This window comes from Anomalospiza imberbis, chromosome 23 (genome assembly GCF_031753505.1).
Source record: "Anomalospiza imberbis isolate Cuckoo-Finch-1a 21T00152 chromosome 23, ASM3175350v1, whole genome shotgun sequence".
Taxonomy (NCBI): Eukaryota; Metazoa; Chordata; class Aves; order Passeriformes; family Viduidae; genus Anomalospiza; species Anomalospiza imberbis.
In genome coordinates this window covers 2,653,790-2,671,502 of record NC_089703.1, presented here as the reverse complement: position 1 = coordinate 2,671,502, position 17,713 = coordinate 2,653,790, and the positions used below count along the sequence as shown (strand labels likewise).

The 17,713-nt window shown below is 53.4% G+C and overlaps 2 protein-coding genes across 2 annotated transcripts in view; both read right to left on the bottom strand.

The window, feature by feature from the left end:
- Positions 1-2,310: 2,310 nt before the first annotated feature.
- On the bottom strand, positions 2,311-7,144 carry LOC137461765 (coiled-coil domain-containing protein 81-like). The gene is made up of 10 exons (XM_068171470.1): positions 6,937-7,144; positions 6,703-6,764; positions 6,063-6,219; positions 5,421-5,677; positions 4,982-5,067; positions 3,993-4,448; positions 3,670-3,778; positions 3,162-3,340; positions 2,768-2,886; positions 2,311-2,432 (listed from the first exon to the last, which is right to left on the bottom strand). The coding sequence occupies exons 1-6, from the start codon at positions 7,046-7,048 to the stop codon at positions 4,322-4,324; spliced, it is 801 nt and encodes a 266-aa protein (XP_068027571.1). The 5' UTR covers positions 7,049-7,144; the 3' UTR covers positions 2,311-2,432; positions 2,768-2,886; positions 3,162-3,340; positions 3,670-3,778; positions 3,993-4,321.
- Positions 7,145-9,296: 2,152 nt separating this feature from the next.
- CCDC30 (coiled-coil domain containing 30) overlaps positions 9,297-17,713 on the bottom strand; it is a 35,312-nt gene continuing 26,895 nt past the window's right edge. Inside the window, exons 17-24 of the mRNA XM_068171853.1 lie at positions 17,468-17,625; positions 16,887-17,034; positions 16,270-16,391; positions 14,677-14,818; positions 13,106-13,242; positions 12,708-12,819; positions 11,872-11,939; positions 9,297-11,270 (exon numbers count right to left, since the gene is read on the bottom strand). Of these exons, the coding sequence (XP_068027954.1) occupies positions 11,048-11,270; positions 11,872-11,939; positions 12,708-12,819; positions 13,106-13,242; positions 14,677-14,818; positions 16,270-16,391; positions 16,887-17,034; positions 17,468-17,625 (1,110 nt within the window). The 3' untranslated portion in view covers positions 9,297-11,047. The remainder of the gene's footprint in view (positions 11,271-11,871; positions 11,940-12,707; positions 12,820-13,105; positions 13,243-14,676; positions 14,819-16,269; positions 16,392-16,886; positions 17,035-17,467; positions 17,626-17,713) is intronic.

The following is a 17,713-nucleotide window of genomic DNA, read 5'->3' as shown; positions in this document are numbered from 1 at the left end:
CTTGGACCAGTGCTCTTTGATACCTTAGCAAGGACACGGTGATGGCACACCCTCAGACTGCTGGCAGGTGACAGGAAGCTGAGCAGGACTGGTGACGCACCTAAAGGATGGGGCCATCCTGGAGGACCTGGCCACACTTGAGAAGTGGGTCCATGGGAATCTCATGAGGTCCTACACATGAGTTGGGATAACCCCCAGTCTCAATACAGGCTGGGAGTGAAGGGCTTGATAGCAAGACTTGGGGTAGCAGAAAGACAAGAGCAGAACAAGCTCACTTCTGGGCTGATACTGAAATTACCACAACCCATGTTCAGGACCTTGTATTTGGCCGCCTTGGTCCTCCTGAGGCCCCCATGGGCCTTCTTCTGGAACTTGTCCAGGTACCCCTGAATTGCATCACACTTGCACTGCTCATCTGCCAGTGTGCTGAGGATGCCCTCGACCCCACTGTCTGTGTCGTTGATGGAGACATTAAAAGCACTGGTCCCAGTAGAGACCCCAAGGGATACCCCTTTGTCTCTGAGCTCCATCTAAGCCCTTCACCACTACTCTGTGTGCTGCCATCCAACCAAGTCCTAATCCACCGAGCAATCCGTCCATGAAAGTTGAATTATTCCGATTTAGAGAGAAGGGTGTTGGGGCTTTGCTGTGCCCCTTTGCTGCTCAGTGTCACGATGCAGGTCTGGGTGGGGCCACTACCCCACACCACATCCACGTCCCAGTTCCACTTCTCTCCAGGGTTGTGAAGCTCCAGCTGCCTCACCAAGCTTCGGGGGACCAGGAACTGTTCAGTTGGAGGTGTAGGAGGACAGCAGAGACCTTCTGCTCACCAGGTCTGCTCCTGGAGGTTCTGTGGTCTCTGAGACACCCCTGCCCTGCAGGCCCAGCCCTGCCAGCCCAAGACTTAGGAGAGGCCAGGGCCAACACCAGAGGAACCTACCCGTGTCCCCACCTGCCCCATCCTGCCTGTGGCCATCCTGGGGCTGGAAGGTGGGTCTGGTTGTCCCAATCCCAGGCTCATTCCCTGCTGTGCAGAGCCAGTTCCCACCCCAAGCTGAGAGACCTCTGTATCTTCATTCCAGTTTGTGCACAGCAGGACCTGGGTGGTTCCCAGGGACATTGGCTCCCCGCTCAGCGAAGCTTTACGTCATTTATGCATTTTAGCAAACAAAGGCTTCAACATTCATTGGCTGCATGTTACAGAGTTCTCTAATTAACACTCTATCTTCTATTGGTTAAACGACTGTCTCCCTTCTCACACTAATTAGTCCACCAGCCTTGTCCATCTTTGGAGTCTGTGGGATTCTGGAGTCAATGGCTGTGAGCTGGTTGTCATGATCCCCTCCTGCCAAAATCACCTTTCATAGAGTGAGCACCTTGGACTGATGACCTGGCCCTGTTTGTCCCTCCTTAGGCCCAGCCTCAACAGCCCTGAGGGCTGTGCAGCCCTCAGAGGGACCTGAACAGGTTGGGGAGATGGGCAGGGAAGAACCTTCTAAAGTTCAACCAGGGAAATGCAGGTTCTGCATCTGTGGAGGAACAACCCCAGGCACCAGCACAGGTTGAGGGTGAGGGTGACCTGCTGGAGGAGCTCTGCAGAGAAGGACCTGAGGGTCCAGGAGACAATGAGCTGTCCCTGAGCCAGCAGAGTGTCCCGGGGGGCCAAGGAGACTAATGGGATCCAGGGGGCATCAGGAAGAGCATTGTCAGCAGGTCAGGGAGTGCTCCTGCCACTCTGGTCAGTCCTGGGAGGCTGTGTCCAGTTCTGGACTCCTCAGGACAGGAGAGACAGGGAGCTCCTGGAGTAGGGCCAGTGGAGGCTGCGGAGATGATGAAGGGCCTGCATCTCCCTGCCAAGGAAAGGCTGAGGGACCTGGGGCTGTTCAGCCTCAAGAGGAGACAGATGAGAGACCAGGGACCAGGCTCTGCTCCAGGAGGCCCAGCGATGGACAGGGGGAATGGGCAGGAACTGATGCCCAGGAAGTTCCATCTGAACATGTGGCAGAACTCCTTTGCTGTGCAGTGATCGAGCCCAGAACAGGTGGTCCAGAGAGGGGCTGGAGTCTCCTTCACTGGAGATATTTCAGACCCATCCAGACACAATCCTGTACCATGTGCTCTGGGATGGCCCTGCTAGAGCAGGAAGGTAGGACCAGATGAGCCACTGGGGTCCCTTCCAACCTCACCCATCCTGGGACTCTGTGACTGGAGTCGTCCAGGTCCACCAGTCCCATCTGGGTCACCAAACACTGTTGTCCCGACCAGGGACTCAATCCCTGGTGTGGAGCAGCAATTTACACACCAAGGTGATGGATTTCTAGGTCTTTATTCCTTTTTCCATGGTGCCATGTGGCTGCTCCCATGTCCCAGTTCTGTTGGTGTCTCTTCCTGGACCTCCAGCTTCTTCACCAAGCTCAGGTTAGATCCAGAAGCTGTTCAGGATTCAGGAGGTACAGGGAGGAGGGCAGAGACCTTCTGCTCACCAGGTCTGCTCCTGGAGGTTCTGTACTCTCCCAGACACCCCTGCCCTGCAGCCCCAGCCCCAACAGCCCAAGACCTGGGAGAGGCCAGGCCAGAGAGCAGAGGAACCCACCTGTGTCCCCAGCCTTGTCCTGCCTGAGGCTGTCACCTAGGGCTGGAAGGCAAATCTGGTTCAGGGACAGCTCCAGGACCCCCCACACCCAGCCAGTAGCACAGACAGTGCTTCCCAGGCAGGGGAGGAATGTGCTGCCACAGGAAAATGCATCCATTGCTTGCAGATACTTACTGAGGGAATCGTCGTTGGACCGTTCCTGTAACTTGTTCATCTGCAAGGCCTTCATGCGCTGCTCCCGGGCAACTTTGTATGGCTGCAGATTTAGCAGGACCTGTTTCGCTCGTGGGGTCCTGCAAGGCAGGGACAGATTCCCCTCTCACTCCCTGGCTGGAATCCTGCCTGGCCCAGCTCCTGCTGCTCTTGTGTCCACATTCCCTTTGGCCCCACCACCCCCTTCAGCATGGGCACATGGGACACCAGGATCAGGGGCTACCCCAGGGCATGCCCATGTCAAGGGATGTCCAAGGGACCATATCCAGCCCAGAGCTCAGGGATCCATTTCCTTGATCCTAAAGGGGTCCCTCCTACCTGCTCAGCCCCCCGGCCCTAACTTCCACACTCCTACCTTGGCTGTGGTCTTCTTGTCTGAGGGGATGGTGTCTTCTTCTCCTTTGTCCCTTCTGGGGACAAAGCAGCAGCCACTCCTGCCACAGCAGCCACTCTCTCCTTCCTTAGCCTTTCAAATCCTCGAGGAGAGAATGCAGCAGCCTTCTCCAGACTTCTCTCCTTTGCCAGGGGTGGAAGCTGTTACATGAAGCAAAGGGAAGGCAGCTCAGACATTTTGGCAACAATAAGAGTCCCATCCTGCAGCCCATGACCCAAGGGATGGTTTGGATCCCTCCTCTGTCCCCCAGAGTTCTTGGCAGTGACCCTCTGCTTCCTGAAGAAGTCTGGACACCACAGAGGTTCAGTTCAGTGAAAGATTCCTGGCAACACAGTACAGCATGATGAGGTTGTTCCCAGGACTGAATGGAGGACACAAAAGACATCCCAGAATGGACAGATCCAAAGGAATCCTTTCAACAGCCTCCCTGCAGTGCTGCAGGACATGATCCTTCATCCACGTAACATACCTGGACATGTTTTCCCTGCCTGGCAGGAGCTGCCAGCCCAGCTTTGGCTTCTTCCCTCTCCTTGGTGGCTCTGCCCTTCTTCACAGAGTTCTCAATTGGAGGCAGCAAACTGCAAAGACGCCACACAAGCGTTTTCTCTGAGAACAGTGAGAGCCTCTCCAAAACACTGCTGCCCACTTCCCATGCCATGGGAAGGGCCAAGGCCTAGGGCATGTGCCCATATCTGCTCTCCATAAGTACAGGCAGCATGGCCAAAGGTGACAGCTCCTCACACCTGTCCAGGAGCATGGAGTTACCTAAAGTCAGCTCTCCCAGACTCTCACCTCCCTCTCTGCACTCCACCATCAGCCTTTTTCTTTTCTCTTCCCGTCACTTTCACATCATGTATCCGACTTGGACAAAGACTCGGACGAAGAAGGAGGCGTTGGCTGGGAAAGTTCCCTGAAGAAGAAAAAGAGGAAGCTCCTCTCAACTGCATCTCCAGAATGCTTTGGACAGGAGGGATCTCCCAGCCTTCCTGTCCCAGCCCAGTCTCCTTCCCTGAGGGCTGTCCTCCTCCATGGTTCTGTCCCACTGCTTCCTTGGGTCCCCATTCAGAAAAAGAGGGACAATTTTCTGGCAGGAGATAGAATTCCCTTTGGCATGGAGGACGTCAGTTGCTAGGAGGGAACGTACCCGGAGTTTTTTGGCGCTTGGTGTTGGTTTTGCGTGTTGTGCCAGTGCCTTGTAGGTAAACACTTATAGGATGTGGCTGGGACTTCCCATCTGCCTGCACAAAGCTGCAAAGAAGGTGGTGACACCAGTTTGAACAAGGGCAGCAGAGTCCATGGCAGCCTCTGGAAAGAAGCTCTTCCCAGGTTTCCAGTTTTCCAAAGGAAACATAACACTGGAGCATGGGCAGAAGAGTCTCCCTCCACAGGGCTCCTCTCAGCCAGGTCTCTGGTCAGAGATGCTTTCCAGAGAACACAAACCCGCAGTGACTGAGAACATCCCAGGCTCTGGGGCCTGTTGATTCCCAGTCTTTCTCAAAAGAAAAGGAAGGAGCTGGTGAAGCTGAGTGCTCCATGGCCCCCAGATGTGCCTCCAGTGGTCTTTCCCACTGAGGTGGGAAGGTAAAGTAGGCCCTCTTCCCAGGGAATACACCTGAAGACGCTCCCCAGAGAAGCCAGAATGGCCATGGACCTTGAACAATTTCAATTCCACCTCCAAAATTAAATACAAGAATCCAAGGATTCTTCCCACATGGGAGAAGCCAGGACCAAAAGGTGTTGCTGATTATCACCCCGCCATGTACAGAAACGATTGCACTCACTGTGGCAGCACAAAGACACCTCCAGGAGGAATCTGGGAAATGTCCTTTTCCATGTGGGCTATGAATAACTGCTTCAGATTTGGTGACTGCAACAGGGACAGAGACATGGCAGGATCCACAGGGAATTTACCTGCCATTCACAAGGCACAAAACCCCTCTTCCACTCCTAGCCCCAGCTGCCCCACCTCAACGCCCAGCCCCAGCTCTCTCTCCACCACCCTGTGCCCCTACATCGTCCCAAATCCATGAACATCTCCACCACCTCAGTGTTTTGGGACAACAAGGCCACACCAGCAGCATCTCCACAGGAGCCAAAGCCCAGGGCTAATTCCCTGGGAGCAGGACAGCAGGCTCAGCTACCAGGACCATGGAAAGCCACCCAAGGCCACGGCTGTGTCCCCAGGAGTTTGAGGGCACATGAAATACACGCCAGACTCACCTGGAGCAAACTGTCTGCCACGCTCTGTGACTGAGCCACCTCTCGGACCAAGTCTTCAAAGAACCTCATGACCACGTGCTTTCCCCGGCACACCAAGACGCCGATGTCCTTGAACACAAAGTCAAAGTTCTGGCCACTTGACAAAGCCCACTCACAGATCTTTAGTGTGGCCTTGATGCACATAACGATGGTGGCTTTGGGCTTGTGCAGGCGCAAGGCCACCTCAGCACAGACCAACTCGTCAGCTTTGGAGAGCCCTGTGGAGAAAGCACCCAACACGAAGTCACTCACTCAGCCCTTCTGTGGCCCCTTGAGAGCCCACCAACCCCCTCCCACCACAGTGACCCAGCAGCAAATGTCCTGCTTTTGTGCCATAAGCCCCAGTCCCTGCACTGCCAGCTCAACCACCATGCTCCAGCTCCACAGAACCTCTCAGGTAGGTGGCTGCAGGAGCCAGCAGGAATGTTGGTTCCTGCCTTCCCAAGGTGGTGGGGATCATCAGTCCCTTTGGTGCCAGGAGATTCTCAGAAACACCTCCAGGAGCTCTCCAGCAGCAGCCAGCACACCACGGGCAACCAGAGAGCCCTGGAGGGGCTGCTGGAGGTGTCCGAAGGGAGCACAGGGATGAAGGGCTCATCTTACCAGGCACGGGGCTTTTCCCATGGAGGAGCTTCTTCCCCACCAGAAATGGCTTGTTCAGATCAAACTCTGGACTGTTGGCCATGAAACCTTCCCCTTCTCCGTGCCAGATGGGTCTTTTCATAATGTGGAGGGTACCCAGGCCCATCAGCCCAACTCTCTGGAAGCAAAAGCAGGCAATCAGAGGGCAAACAGGAGGGAAGGCAAAGGGTGATCTGTGGCCCTTCCATCCCTGCAGCTCCAAGGCCTGAGATGGAGTTCCCACAAAAGCTTTGGAGAAGAGCCTTTCACTCCAAATGGTTCCTCACTCCATCCTCTCCAGCATCTGCAGGGTGCAAGACATGTGGGAGAAACTCCTGGAGCCTGGGAAGGCCCAAGGAGTGCAGGAAGGCCCAGGATGGCTGGAAAGGAGGGTGTCCCTCCTTTCCAGCCATCCTGGGGAAGAGCCCAAAGAGGAAATCCAATGTTCTTCTACTCAAGCGTCACTTGATTTCTTGCCTGTGCTCACAATGGGTCTCTGACTAAAATGCAGGTTCTGCCTGGGACACTTCTGCCCTCTAGGCTGGCTGAGGGCCAGACAGGATGGGGAAGGATCAGGAGACCCCCAGGGTCTGAGGGAGGACCATGAGGAAAGCAGTCCCACCTTCTTCAGCAGCAGGTCTTGGTGATAGCACTCAGACACACAATCCCAAACTTTAGTGATTTCTGTCAGGAGAAAGAGCCGTGCTGAAGTTATGAAGTTCATCATCCTCCCTTCACTTTCCTAATGTCAGATCCCCTTCTCCAAAGGGACCCTCTCCCTGGGCAAAGCCACCAACACATTCCCACCCCCAGGGGCAGGAGGATGCCAGGACCTCAGGGGATCTCTGGGCTTTACCATCCTTGTTGAAGTACACGAGATCCGGAGACAGTGAGAGGAGGAAGCTAGAGAAAAGCTCTGTCATGGCTGCAGCTCCTGCTGCCCAACCTCTTTCTCTCCTCCTGTCCATCCCACCATGGCCTTAGGATGAGAGGCCTGGTGGGACAGCGAGGCACCCCAGCTGTGCTGGTCTCTGTCTCTCAGGGAAGTGGTGCTGTGGTTCCATGGAGGCAGAATGTCCCATTGTGACCTCACATGTGTCGTCAAGGGGCTGCAGAGCCCCACGCAGACACCCCCCTGCCCCCAGGCTTCACCCTACAGGGGAAGGAGGCTGCACTCCTCATTTTGAGGGGCTGCACCCACCCAGCCACTGCCCTTTCCGAGGAGTCTCCCACAGCCACTGCTGCAGCGGCTGGAAAATCGGATGGAAATTGATTTAGAATGATTTACACAGCTACTGTTACACTGATAACTGCTGTGTTACGAGTTTGGAATTTGGCAGAAAACAAACCTAGTTTCCCAGCTCGTCCTGAGGGATCAGAGGGGCTGGGAGCAGCAGGGCTGAATTCATGATAGGAGCCAGTTCCACTTGGCAGGTCTGGTCACATCTAGTGGGAACTTTCACAAAGAGGAATTCACCAACAGTGCAGTTCATTGGAGCAGCAGGTTACAGACTCTTGTTAGACTGAGAGTGATAAATGCACTTGACCCACAAAAGCTGTGCAGGATGAATGCTCCCAGGAATTCTTTGATGCATCTGGAGGCACAAATCTTCACTAAGGGGCGTCCTTGCTTTGGGGAGGAGGGAGGAGCATCCAATTTATCTGGAAACGAGGGATATCAAGAGTCATAAAGAGAGAAATTACAAAGGCTCTGGGTCTTGGCAAGGGCAGAAGAGAACGTGGCACCTGAGCAGCATTCCCTCTTCCCCCTGGCAGATTCCAAGGATAGAGATTATCTGGCCTCTACTTGACAACGCATCACCCTCTCAGCAGGTGATCACACCCAGCTACTCCCATCAGCACATATCCCATGGAAATCCCTTATCTCACACCATGGGCTTCATTCCTACACAGGCACAGAACTGCAGCACAGGATACCTCCAAGGCACTGGTGTTTGCAGGGTCAGGAGATGGCGGGCTTCAGTCATCAGTAATTTTCATCCTGGCCAGAATCCAAGTTATCCTAAACATTTGGAAATAGTTTTTAAAACTCCAGCAACAATGGTACCATTCCACTGAGGCTCTGGCTCAGGCAGGGAGTGTTCCAAGGCTGTCAGGGAATGACTGATTAACCTTTGTTCCTCACCTTGGACAGGCAGCTGCTGTTCCTGTTATACTCAGGAGCTCCTGGTACGGTCAGGGGACACTTCACTTTACCAGGTGCTTATCAGGAGCTCCTGTAGAGCAGGGGGAGGAGGATGCACCACAACAGGTTATTGCAAAAACAGCCATAGGCTGATGCTGGATGCACAAATAGTCCATGAAGTGTAGTTCTGGTGGGGTTCACCCAGAGCAGGGCCCACCGAGTGTGACGTACAGGGGAACTGATCCCAGTTACCTGGATCTGCTATTACCAGCTACAGGGATCCCAGTCACCCCATACCAGGTCCATTCCTAGGCTGGGCTTAAGGAAAACAAACCTGCAGCACAGCCCCAGCGAGCTCCAACGGTGCCATTACAATCACAGATTCATTTCCTGTGTCAAACCACTCAGCATGGCCTCACCCAGGGATTTACCCAGGGACATCCCTTCTGGGCAGGATGAAGGGGACAACCCCATCAATCTGTCCCCTCCAAGCGGCAGGTTGAACTCTCACTCCCTAGGTAGGCACAAAATTGGGGTATATTTCATACCTTCATAACCACGACTGAGCAAAGTGCTGTGGGAAGGATCGTGGTCAGACCTCCTGTTCTCTGTGGTCCCAGTGTACAGAATATTCCTTGGCAGGAGTTGTTGGGCATCAAGCAGAAGAACGAGGCCATGCCCTGCTCCACGTTCCTCTCAATGCCACATCAACACAAACCTCAGGACTTCCCTCCGGTTCTGAATCTGCACCATGGGCCCTGTCACGTTTGGAGCTTTGCATTTCCTTCCCTGTTTTATGCTTCCAGCACTGGGGAGGTCCCACCTCAAGTACTGTGGTTGTTTTGGGCCCCTCGCTACAAGACAGAGCTCGAGGCTCTGGAGGGCTGTGGAAAATTGCCCATCCTGTTGTGCGGGCACAGAGCTGCTGTGAGGTGAGGGAAAACTGATGGAGCTGTTCCAAGGCATCTCTAAAGTGGGATAACCCAGGCTCTTGGGTTAATACATCCCTTGGAATGGATGAAAGGACATTGAGTGGTTGGTGTTTACACACACACATACATACATATGTATTTTTTTATATCTGTCACATTTATTTTAACGCTTTGGTTGCAATGGAACTCACCTATGTAGCCATTTTGGTTATTTTCTTTAGAAATATACCAATATAAAAGTATAAAAATAACACTTTAGAAAATACATGAGGAAAAGAAAGAAAAAAAGAAAGGATCAGAGTAGAGAGTGGAGAGGAAAGGTCTCACCACCCATGGGAGCAGTGACAAGACTTGGTTATTGCAATTTCAGTGTCCACAGTCAAAGTGATGGTCACAGTCTGGTTCCATCAGGGGTGGAAGCTCCAAAAACACAAAGTTCAGTGGGTTAATAGAGGCTCAGGCTCAGTGGGAACACCCAGGTACCTTCCCTGGGGTCAGGAGTTTTACATTGTCCAGTGTAACACTGGGGTCATGCCCACTCCTCTGGTGGAAGGCCTGGAAGTGAGTCTGTGGTGCCTTCAGGGTCTCTGATGGTTTGTATCCTTTCTAAGACCTGACTCTGCCTCTCCCTGAGTGTGGCTGAGCCAGTTCTGCCCCGTCAGAAGGGATGAAACCCCGCATCCCCCCCATGGGAGTGTTCCTGATACCTCCCCTGGGGTCTGTGGTAGCCAAAGGCTCAGTGGGGGGCTCTGGGGTAGCCCAGGGCACAGCCAGAAGGATGAGGATGCACTAAACTCCCCCAGGCAATGCTCACACACACTGTGGTGTGCACAGCCCAGGGCTCTGTGACACAGAAAATCCCATGGACAGGTTCTGTGCACCCCAAAAGGCTCCTTGAGGGCTGTGGGGAGCCCAAACAGGCACAGCCAGGGGCCAGGGGCACCCAAAGGCAGTGCTGGGGCCTGGGCATGGCACAAAACAAACCAAGGGCTGGGGCCACCCCCCAGAATGGATACCAGGGCTTGGGATACTCTAAGGGACAGCCAGGGTGCAGAGGGGCACACTGAGGGGTCCAGAGCTCCCTAAAACACACAGGGAGAGCCCAGGAAGCACAGAAAGACCCATGGAGATGCACAGCCACGCTCTGTTCCCACCTGATCTGCAGTTCTGATCCTGCTACTTCCCTCCTGGCATCCTCAGGCTCCCTCCACTCCCTGTTTTGCATGGCCTGATCTCTCTCACTCCCACCCCAGCATCCTCAGAGACCATCAATTCCAAATGTATCTCCTTTCCTTTCCTGGATGCTCATATCCCTCCCCTCTTCTGCCCCTATTCCATTTCCCTTTGCCCTTCCATCTCCCTCAGTCTCATTTCTGACCCCTCTGCCCATCACATCCTGCCCCCAGAGCTTCTCTTTCCTCCCATCTTCCTTCCCTACACATTCCCATCCTCTCCCCAGTGCTCAGATATCCATTTCACCTCTGCACAAAGCAAAGGAAATGCTGAGAGCGTGGAAAAAGGGCAATGACAGTGTGTGGGCATGGATTGTGGGCACAGGGTAAAAGGGAACTTCTCTAAGTTTTATTTATAAAATTTATAGATTTGGACTGGACAGAGGATTAGGGTTGAGGGAAGACACCCTTCACCTCACCCCTCTACCACTGTAATGAGTTTATCTACAAATTCCAGCCTCCAGTGGACCTGGGATCACACACGCATTTACAGGTGGACAAGTAAAAAAAACAAAGCTGTGGAATCATTTAGTTGGAATATATCCCAGAAATCACGGGGTCAGTCCATTTGGCAATTCTCTTTGCAGGCTCTGTTGTCCTGTGGCCCCAGGAGCCCGAGCCCTGGGGTTCAGGGAAGGCTGCACCGACACTCCCAGGTCAGAAGTTGTCGGAGCCAAGGCTGTGGCTCTCGTCCTGCAGGGGCGAGGCCGTGGGGGCCGTGCTCTCCCCGGGAGAGGCCACGTTCAGGTACCCGATCTCCGACGGCTGCGAGGGGCACAGGCACAAGGAAGAATCCTGGCTCTCAGCCTCTCCCTCAGGCTTTGTGTTCTGCGGGGCCTTCAGGGCGCCGAGGGGCTCTGGGAGATCTCGGGGTGGGAAGCTGGAAAGAAATTTCCATTTTCTGTCATTCTGTGGAGTCTGAGTAACCCTTACCCAACACCTCTGAGCACCACAGAATGATGATGATGCTCTTCTCTTGGAGCAAGGCTCCTCCTCCAGGCAAGGAAGGGACACCCTCAGCCAGCCCAGAGCCTGCTTGGACCATCCTTCACCCCAACAGTGCCTGGAGCTGTGACCAAACCCCTGGAGCTGCATCTCCAGAGCTGCAGGGTCCCTCTGCCTTCCCCTCATCTGGTTTGGCACAGATTGGAATGGAGGAACACATCCCACAGTGATGTGGGACACAGCTCTGGCCATACTAGGACTCCAAGTCTCACCACCTCTTGTATAAAGACTCCTCTGAAGCCCCTGAGCACCAAGATTCCTAAATCTCAGAGTGTTCCCCAAAATATTCTGAAAATCGGACTTCTCCATCCCATCAGCTGACAGGTTTCAATACCATTTAATGCCATTTTAATACTATTTTTCCTAAAATTTGACCAAAAACTAACAAAAAAGTCCTCTGGGAGGTGAAAGCACAGGGTGGAGCAGCCAAAATGCTCAAGTGGCTCCTCCCTGGCTCCCCCTCCCCCCCACGGTACCTGGCACGAGGAGGTGGCAACACCTTACTCTGTGGTTGGCGTTCAGAGCCAGGAATAATCTTCGAGTCCTGGAAGGAGGAACAGAGACTTTGAAAGGAGGAGGTACAGACACTGAATTCCAACAATTCCTGGTCTTCCAAGCTCTCCCCCAGCTTCACTGAGAGTCCTCTCCCCCAACTGCAGCCCCACAGAGGTGCTAATCAGGGTTTTGGTTGTCCTTTGGGTGTAAATTTATACTAAAAAACCCAAACCAAGCCCCACCAAGGCCAGGTGAGCCCCAAACAGCCCTTTCCCCCTCAACAGCTCATTTCCAGCCTACCTGGAAATTAAAAACCTCCCCAAATTAAAAGTCCCAATAAACTCCTAAATCCACCTGGCTGATTTGAAAACTCTTTGGTTTCATGGATTTTCTCCATTTCTCCTGCCAAAGTTCTTCATTAACATGGCCAACTTTCACTCAGCTCAGGAATTATCGCTCAGCTTGGCCTGAGGAGGGAACATTCCTCCTGGCAGAAGGAACATTCTCAATCTCACTAGCAGGGTTGGTTCTCCTTTCCTAGAGCCAACTTTACAACTGAGGCCTTTGAACAGCTCTAAATGTGCCAAGTGAGATTCCTGTCCCTGTGGAAGGGGATCCCGTGGCCAGCAGCTCAGGGATGAGCAGGGGCTGAGTGTATGGAGCCTTCAGCTCCTCACAAAGCCTCTCCTCACCATATCTGTCGCCACCTACTATATGGGAGCCCTTTCCATGTCAAGGGATGGATCCAGCTCTTCCTCAGCTCCTCAGACATCAGGTTCTGTGATTCCTGCTGATCCTAGCCCTCCTGGGGTCTCACCTCTGTGTTGGGAGTGGGGCTGCTCCTGGCAAGGCGCTGGGAGGAGGCCACATGGCTGGAGAGCTGGAGCTTGTCCTGCAGCCGGGCATTCTCCTCCTCCAGGATCTTCCCTCTGGGCATGGCACAAAGCACAAGTTATTTTCCTTCCAGCCATGTTCCATTTTCAAACGGGAATTCTCTTTTCCAGCCTCAGAGCTGTTGCTTCTCCACAGCCTCCAGCTCAATGGCGAGGTCTTGGATGGGAAAACGGGGTAATTAAATCTCTGATTATAGCCATGAAAGCCACTGCACCGATGGCTGGGGCACAGTCTAGACTTTCCTCTGGAATTCTTAAGAGAAAGAGGCACAAAACCAGGAAAAGGGAGAATCCCAGGGGATGGACATCAGCAAGGGCCTACCTGCTCTGCAGCGAGGGAATCCCAGACCGGAGGCTCCAAGGGGACTCCTCCTGGTCTGATATTTTTTGGAGGAGCCGTCGCCTCTCCTGGAGTAATTTCTCATTCTCAGCAGTGATCTGGGCAATCAGCATCTTCCCCTTAGGGTGGTGGAGAAGGAAAGAACAACCACCAGTTACTCTTGACTCTTCTGTCCTCTCAAACCTCAGGGCTTTCCCAAGGGACCACCATCAAGGGTGCCAGCTCCTAAAAGCTTGGAGTCACCACGCCTGCAAGTGCTCAAGAACCATGTGGATGTGGCACTTGGGGACATGGTTTAGTGATGGTGGGTGGAGGGTTGCACTTGATGAAGATCCTCACCTTAAAGGTCTTCTCCAACCTCAATGACTCTGCAATGCAATACCCTCTTTGAGGTAAAATACCCCAAAAAGAGGCTCTGGGGTCACTTCCCAGCAGGAATTGCTGAGGCAAAGGGACATGGAGCCCAGCCAGTGTCAGACTGGGATTTGAGGATGTGGCTTCCCCCAAGGGCATTCCTGAGCCAGGAATTTCTTTTTGACTTTTTGTTACTGCAGGTTGGTGCCCCTGGTCCCTTCCTGCAAGGAGGGACTTTGGACAAGGGCCTGGAGTGCCAGGAAAAGGGGAATGGCTTCCCACTGCCAGGGGCAGCGTTAGATGGGATATTGGGAATCAGGAATTGTTCCCTGTGAGGGTAGGAAGGCCCTGGCTCAGGTTGCCCAGGGAAGCTGTGACTGCCACTGGATCCCTGGCAGTGTTCAAGGCCAGGTTGGACGGGGCTTGGAGCAGCCTGGGACAGTGGAAGGTGTCCCTGCCATGGCAGGGGGTGGGAAGGGATGAGCTTTAATGTCCCTTCCAACTCACACCATTCCCTGAATCCATGATCACTTTCACAGAATCACAGAATCACCAGGCTGGAAGAGACCTTAAAATCATCGAGTCCAACCCAGCCCCAGCACCTCAACTAAACCATGGCATTGAGTGCCACATCCAGTCTTGTTTTAAACACCTCCAGGGATGGTGACTCCACCACCTCCCCAGGGAGACCATTCCAGTACTTTTTCACTCTTTCTGTAAAAACTTTTCCTAATATCCAACCTGTATTTCCCTTGGCACAGCTTAAGGCTGTGTCCTCTGGTTCTGTCAGTGCTGCATGGACAAAGAGACCAACCCCACCTGAGCACAGCCACCTTTCAGGGAGTTGTAGAGAGTGGTGAGCCACCCCTGAGTCTCCTTTTCTCCAGGCTGAGCACCCCCAGCTCCCTCAGTCGTTCCTCACAGGGCTTGTGTTCCAAGCCCCTCTCCAGCCTCGTTGCTCTTCTCTGGATGTGCTCAAGTGTCTCAGTGTCCTTCTCAAACTGAGGGGCCAGAACTGGACACAGCACTCAAGGTGCCAAGTACAGGGGGAGAATGACCTCCCTGGGCCTGCTGGCCACACAGTTCCTGATACAGGCCAGGATGCCGTTGGCTTTCTTGGCCACCAGGGAATACTTTTGGAAGCAGCAATGCCCCTGCAGCCTCCCCGTGCAGGAGAAGCCCTGGATGTGTCCTCTCACCTTTTCCACTTGCAGTTTTGACTCGCTGAGCTCATTTTCCAGCTGTTTGATCCTGCTGTCCCTCTGTTTCACCTCATGGATGAAGGTCTCCTTGGCCCTGCGAATCCTGTCCTTGTGCCGGAGCTGCATCTCATTGTACTTCCTGGGAAAACAGGGACGACCATCAGGCTGTGAAAGGCACTTTTGCTGGGGGCCACCATCCAGGCAAGAATGTCCCAGGTTTATTCAGGCTCCTCAAAGTCCAAACTCAGAGCCTCAGCCATCCCCCAGCTTCTCCTGCCTGCCCAGAATGAGCACATGGACTGTCTGGATGCTTTCACTGATCAGTTTGGGGATGTTTTTGTTGGAAAATTTAATGTCAACCAAATGGAAATTGATAAAGGAAAAGGACCCAAAGCACTTCCAAAAGTGACTCCCAGCTTTACAAATCCTTGTGCTCATCCCTCCCAGCTCTTTAAAACAAACAGGGCACCAAAAATGGAAGTTCCAAGGCAAAGATAAGTTGGTTTTGTGGGTGAGAATGTGGATGGTTAAGGGAATGACTTTTGAATGGGAAGAAAATTTAGGAAAACCCTCTAAGATCACCAAGTCCCACCATTCCTCCAGCACAGCCAGGACCACCCACTAATCATGTCCCCAAGTGCCACATCCATACATTGGTTGGAAAATTAAGAATTATAAACAGCAATGGACGGGTCAAGAGGAGCAAGAAGAGACACTTCAGTGGGAGCGTCTTTGAGTTAGGATACTGGGGACAAATATTTTTCCTTCCTGACACTTCTGATTTTTGCTCTTCCCCTCTTGTCAGTCTGGGCAAAGTTCTTGTTTATTTTTAGCCAGTTGGGATAGAAGGGAAAATAATACCAAAAAAGAAGAGAAATTTCTACCATATAAGGGATATTTGTCCATGTTTGCTCAAAATTCATGATAAAAAAGCTACTTTGCTTCAAATTAACCTAAATGGCTCTGGGGAGAAAGGAGCAGCTCCAGGGAGAGTCTTTGCTGACACCAGACCCAAAGCAACACCCAGACCATCCTCCTGTGCAGCCTTCAGCCACCAAGGAGAGCAGGAAGGCTGGGAGAGCTGGGAGTGTTCACCTGGCGAAGAGTAGGTGCCAGGGAGCCCTCAGAGCCCCTTCTAGGTCCTAAAAGGACTCCAAGAGAGCTGAGAGGGACTTTGGACAAGGACCTGGAGTGCCAGGACAAAGAGAAATGGCTTCCCACTGCCAGGGGGCAGGGTCAGATGGGACATTGGAAGAAAATCCTTCCCTGTGAGGGTGGTGAGGCCCTGGCACAGGCTGCCCAGAGCAGCTGTGGCTGCCCCTGGATGCCTGGAAGTGTCCAAGGCCAGGTTGGACGGGGCTTGGAGCAACCTGGGATAGTGGAAAGTGTCCCTGCCCATGGCAGGGGGTAGAACAGGATGGGCTTTAAGGTCCCTTCCCACTCAAACCTGTCTGGAATTCCCTGACATGGGGGGTGAGCTCACTGGACACGGGCCTAGTGGATTTAGTGCTAAAAGCCTGAATACTGGACAGGAAAGTCCACACCACAGCCAAATCCAATAGCAGGCCCAGGCAGGTTGTTGGGCATTACCTGACATAGAGATCCTTCTGGTTCAAGAGTCGGACACCTTCCTCATACAGGGCTTTGTTCTCCTCCTTCAGCAGTGCCAGCTGCTCTGAGAGCTTCTGATTCTCCTTCTGGCACTGCACATGCTGGAAAAGGGCTGGTTTTAACTTAGTGTGTGTTTGGCCCCAGCTGGAGGGGCTCCTCTGCCTACCACCCACCTGGTCTCCAAAGCTTCTCTCTCATCCATCCCAGTGGTTCCCACTACAGCCAATATCCAGCCAGCCCCCCAGGCCACTCCCTTCTCCCCCTAACAAGCAGTGGGATTTTGTTGCAGAGAGAGGCAATGAACCCTCCCAGACAATGGACTCTGCCAAAATTTTCAAGCAAAATCTCCAAGTTCTGCAAGATAAACGGAAGGAAGAAACCACCAAGCCTTCCTGTGCCCTCAGAGCTGCATCCCAGGAAACCAACTGGCAATGGGACGCTGCTTTTCCTCCAGCTCCTGCTGAAATCAGTGAGATCTGCAAGGGCTCAGCCCCTGATCAGATGTTCCCAATTCCAGCAGCTCCCAGGAGCAGATCCCAGCTCCTGATGGTGCTGTTGCCTCTTGTATGACGAGGAACCCCCTCACTGTCACTCACCTCACCAGCATCCAGCTTCTTCTCATCCTCCAGGACATGCAGGGTCTTGGCCTGGAGCTCCACATGCATCTTGGCCAGTGATGCCTCAGTCTCCCGGGAATTCCGGAGCTGCTGCCGCAGCTCCTCCACCTGCTGCTCCAGGAGCCTCCTGGAAACATGATGAGGTGACAGTGAGAGCTAGAGGGGGATGTGCCTCCTGCCCCCAGGTGTCTGTCTGTCACCCAAAGCAGCCCCTTGCTCCTCTTGCCCCGGCTGACATGGAGGGGACAAAGGAATCAGCACATCCCAGCTGTGTCGTGTCCCAGGGACATGGAAAGGGGGGATGATATACTGGGATCATTCCCAGCTGCACAGGGAAGGGAGCTGTTGGCATCACTGCACTGACAGGAGAGGCCACGGCCCTTCAGAGGCAGATGAAGCCTCCAATAATCTTTTAAATCTCAGGAAGGGGGAATCCCCGGAGAACTCCAGGGATAAGGCAGATCCAAAGGGAAGACAAGAGGTGAAAACAGTGGTTTGGGTCTCCCTGAACCCTCCCAGGGCAGACAGGAGCTGCTGGAGGGCTGGCACAGCACAGAGACCTTTTCAGCTGCTCCTCGTGAAGTTCCTGCTGCACTCGAGCTTCATTTTCCCGAGCTTCCTTCAGCTCCTCTTCCAGAAGCTTCTTATCAGAAACACGAGCCTCTGCCAGCAGCAGCTGGTGCTGGGAATCCTTCAGCTTTTGTTGGAGTTTTGAAACCTTGGAACATAGATTAAACTTTCTAAATGTACGGGCCAGTGTCTGAATCAGATCCCTCTGACTCCCCAGTGTCTGAGGCATGCGAAGG

Bases quoted from the DNA above. Each gene is read 5' to 3' on its own strand.
- LOC137461765 (XM_068171470.1), bottom strand. From the start codon at position 7,048: ATGGACAGGAGGAGAGAAAGAGGTTGGGCAGCAGGAGCTGCAGCCATG. The intron at 6,765-6,936 runs GTAAAGCCCAGA...TTCTCCTGACAG, and splicing joins CGTGTACTTCAACAAGGATG to AAATCACTAAAGTTTGGGAT. The intron at 5,068-5,420 runs GTGAGTCTGGCG...TCCCTGTTGCAG, and splicing joins TGGCAGACAGTTTGCTCCAG to TCACCAAATCTGAAGCAGTT.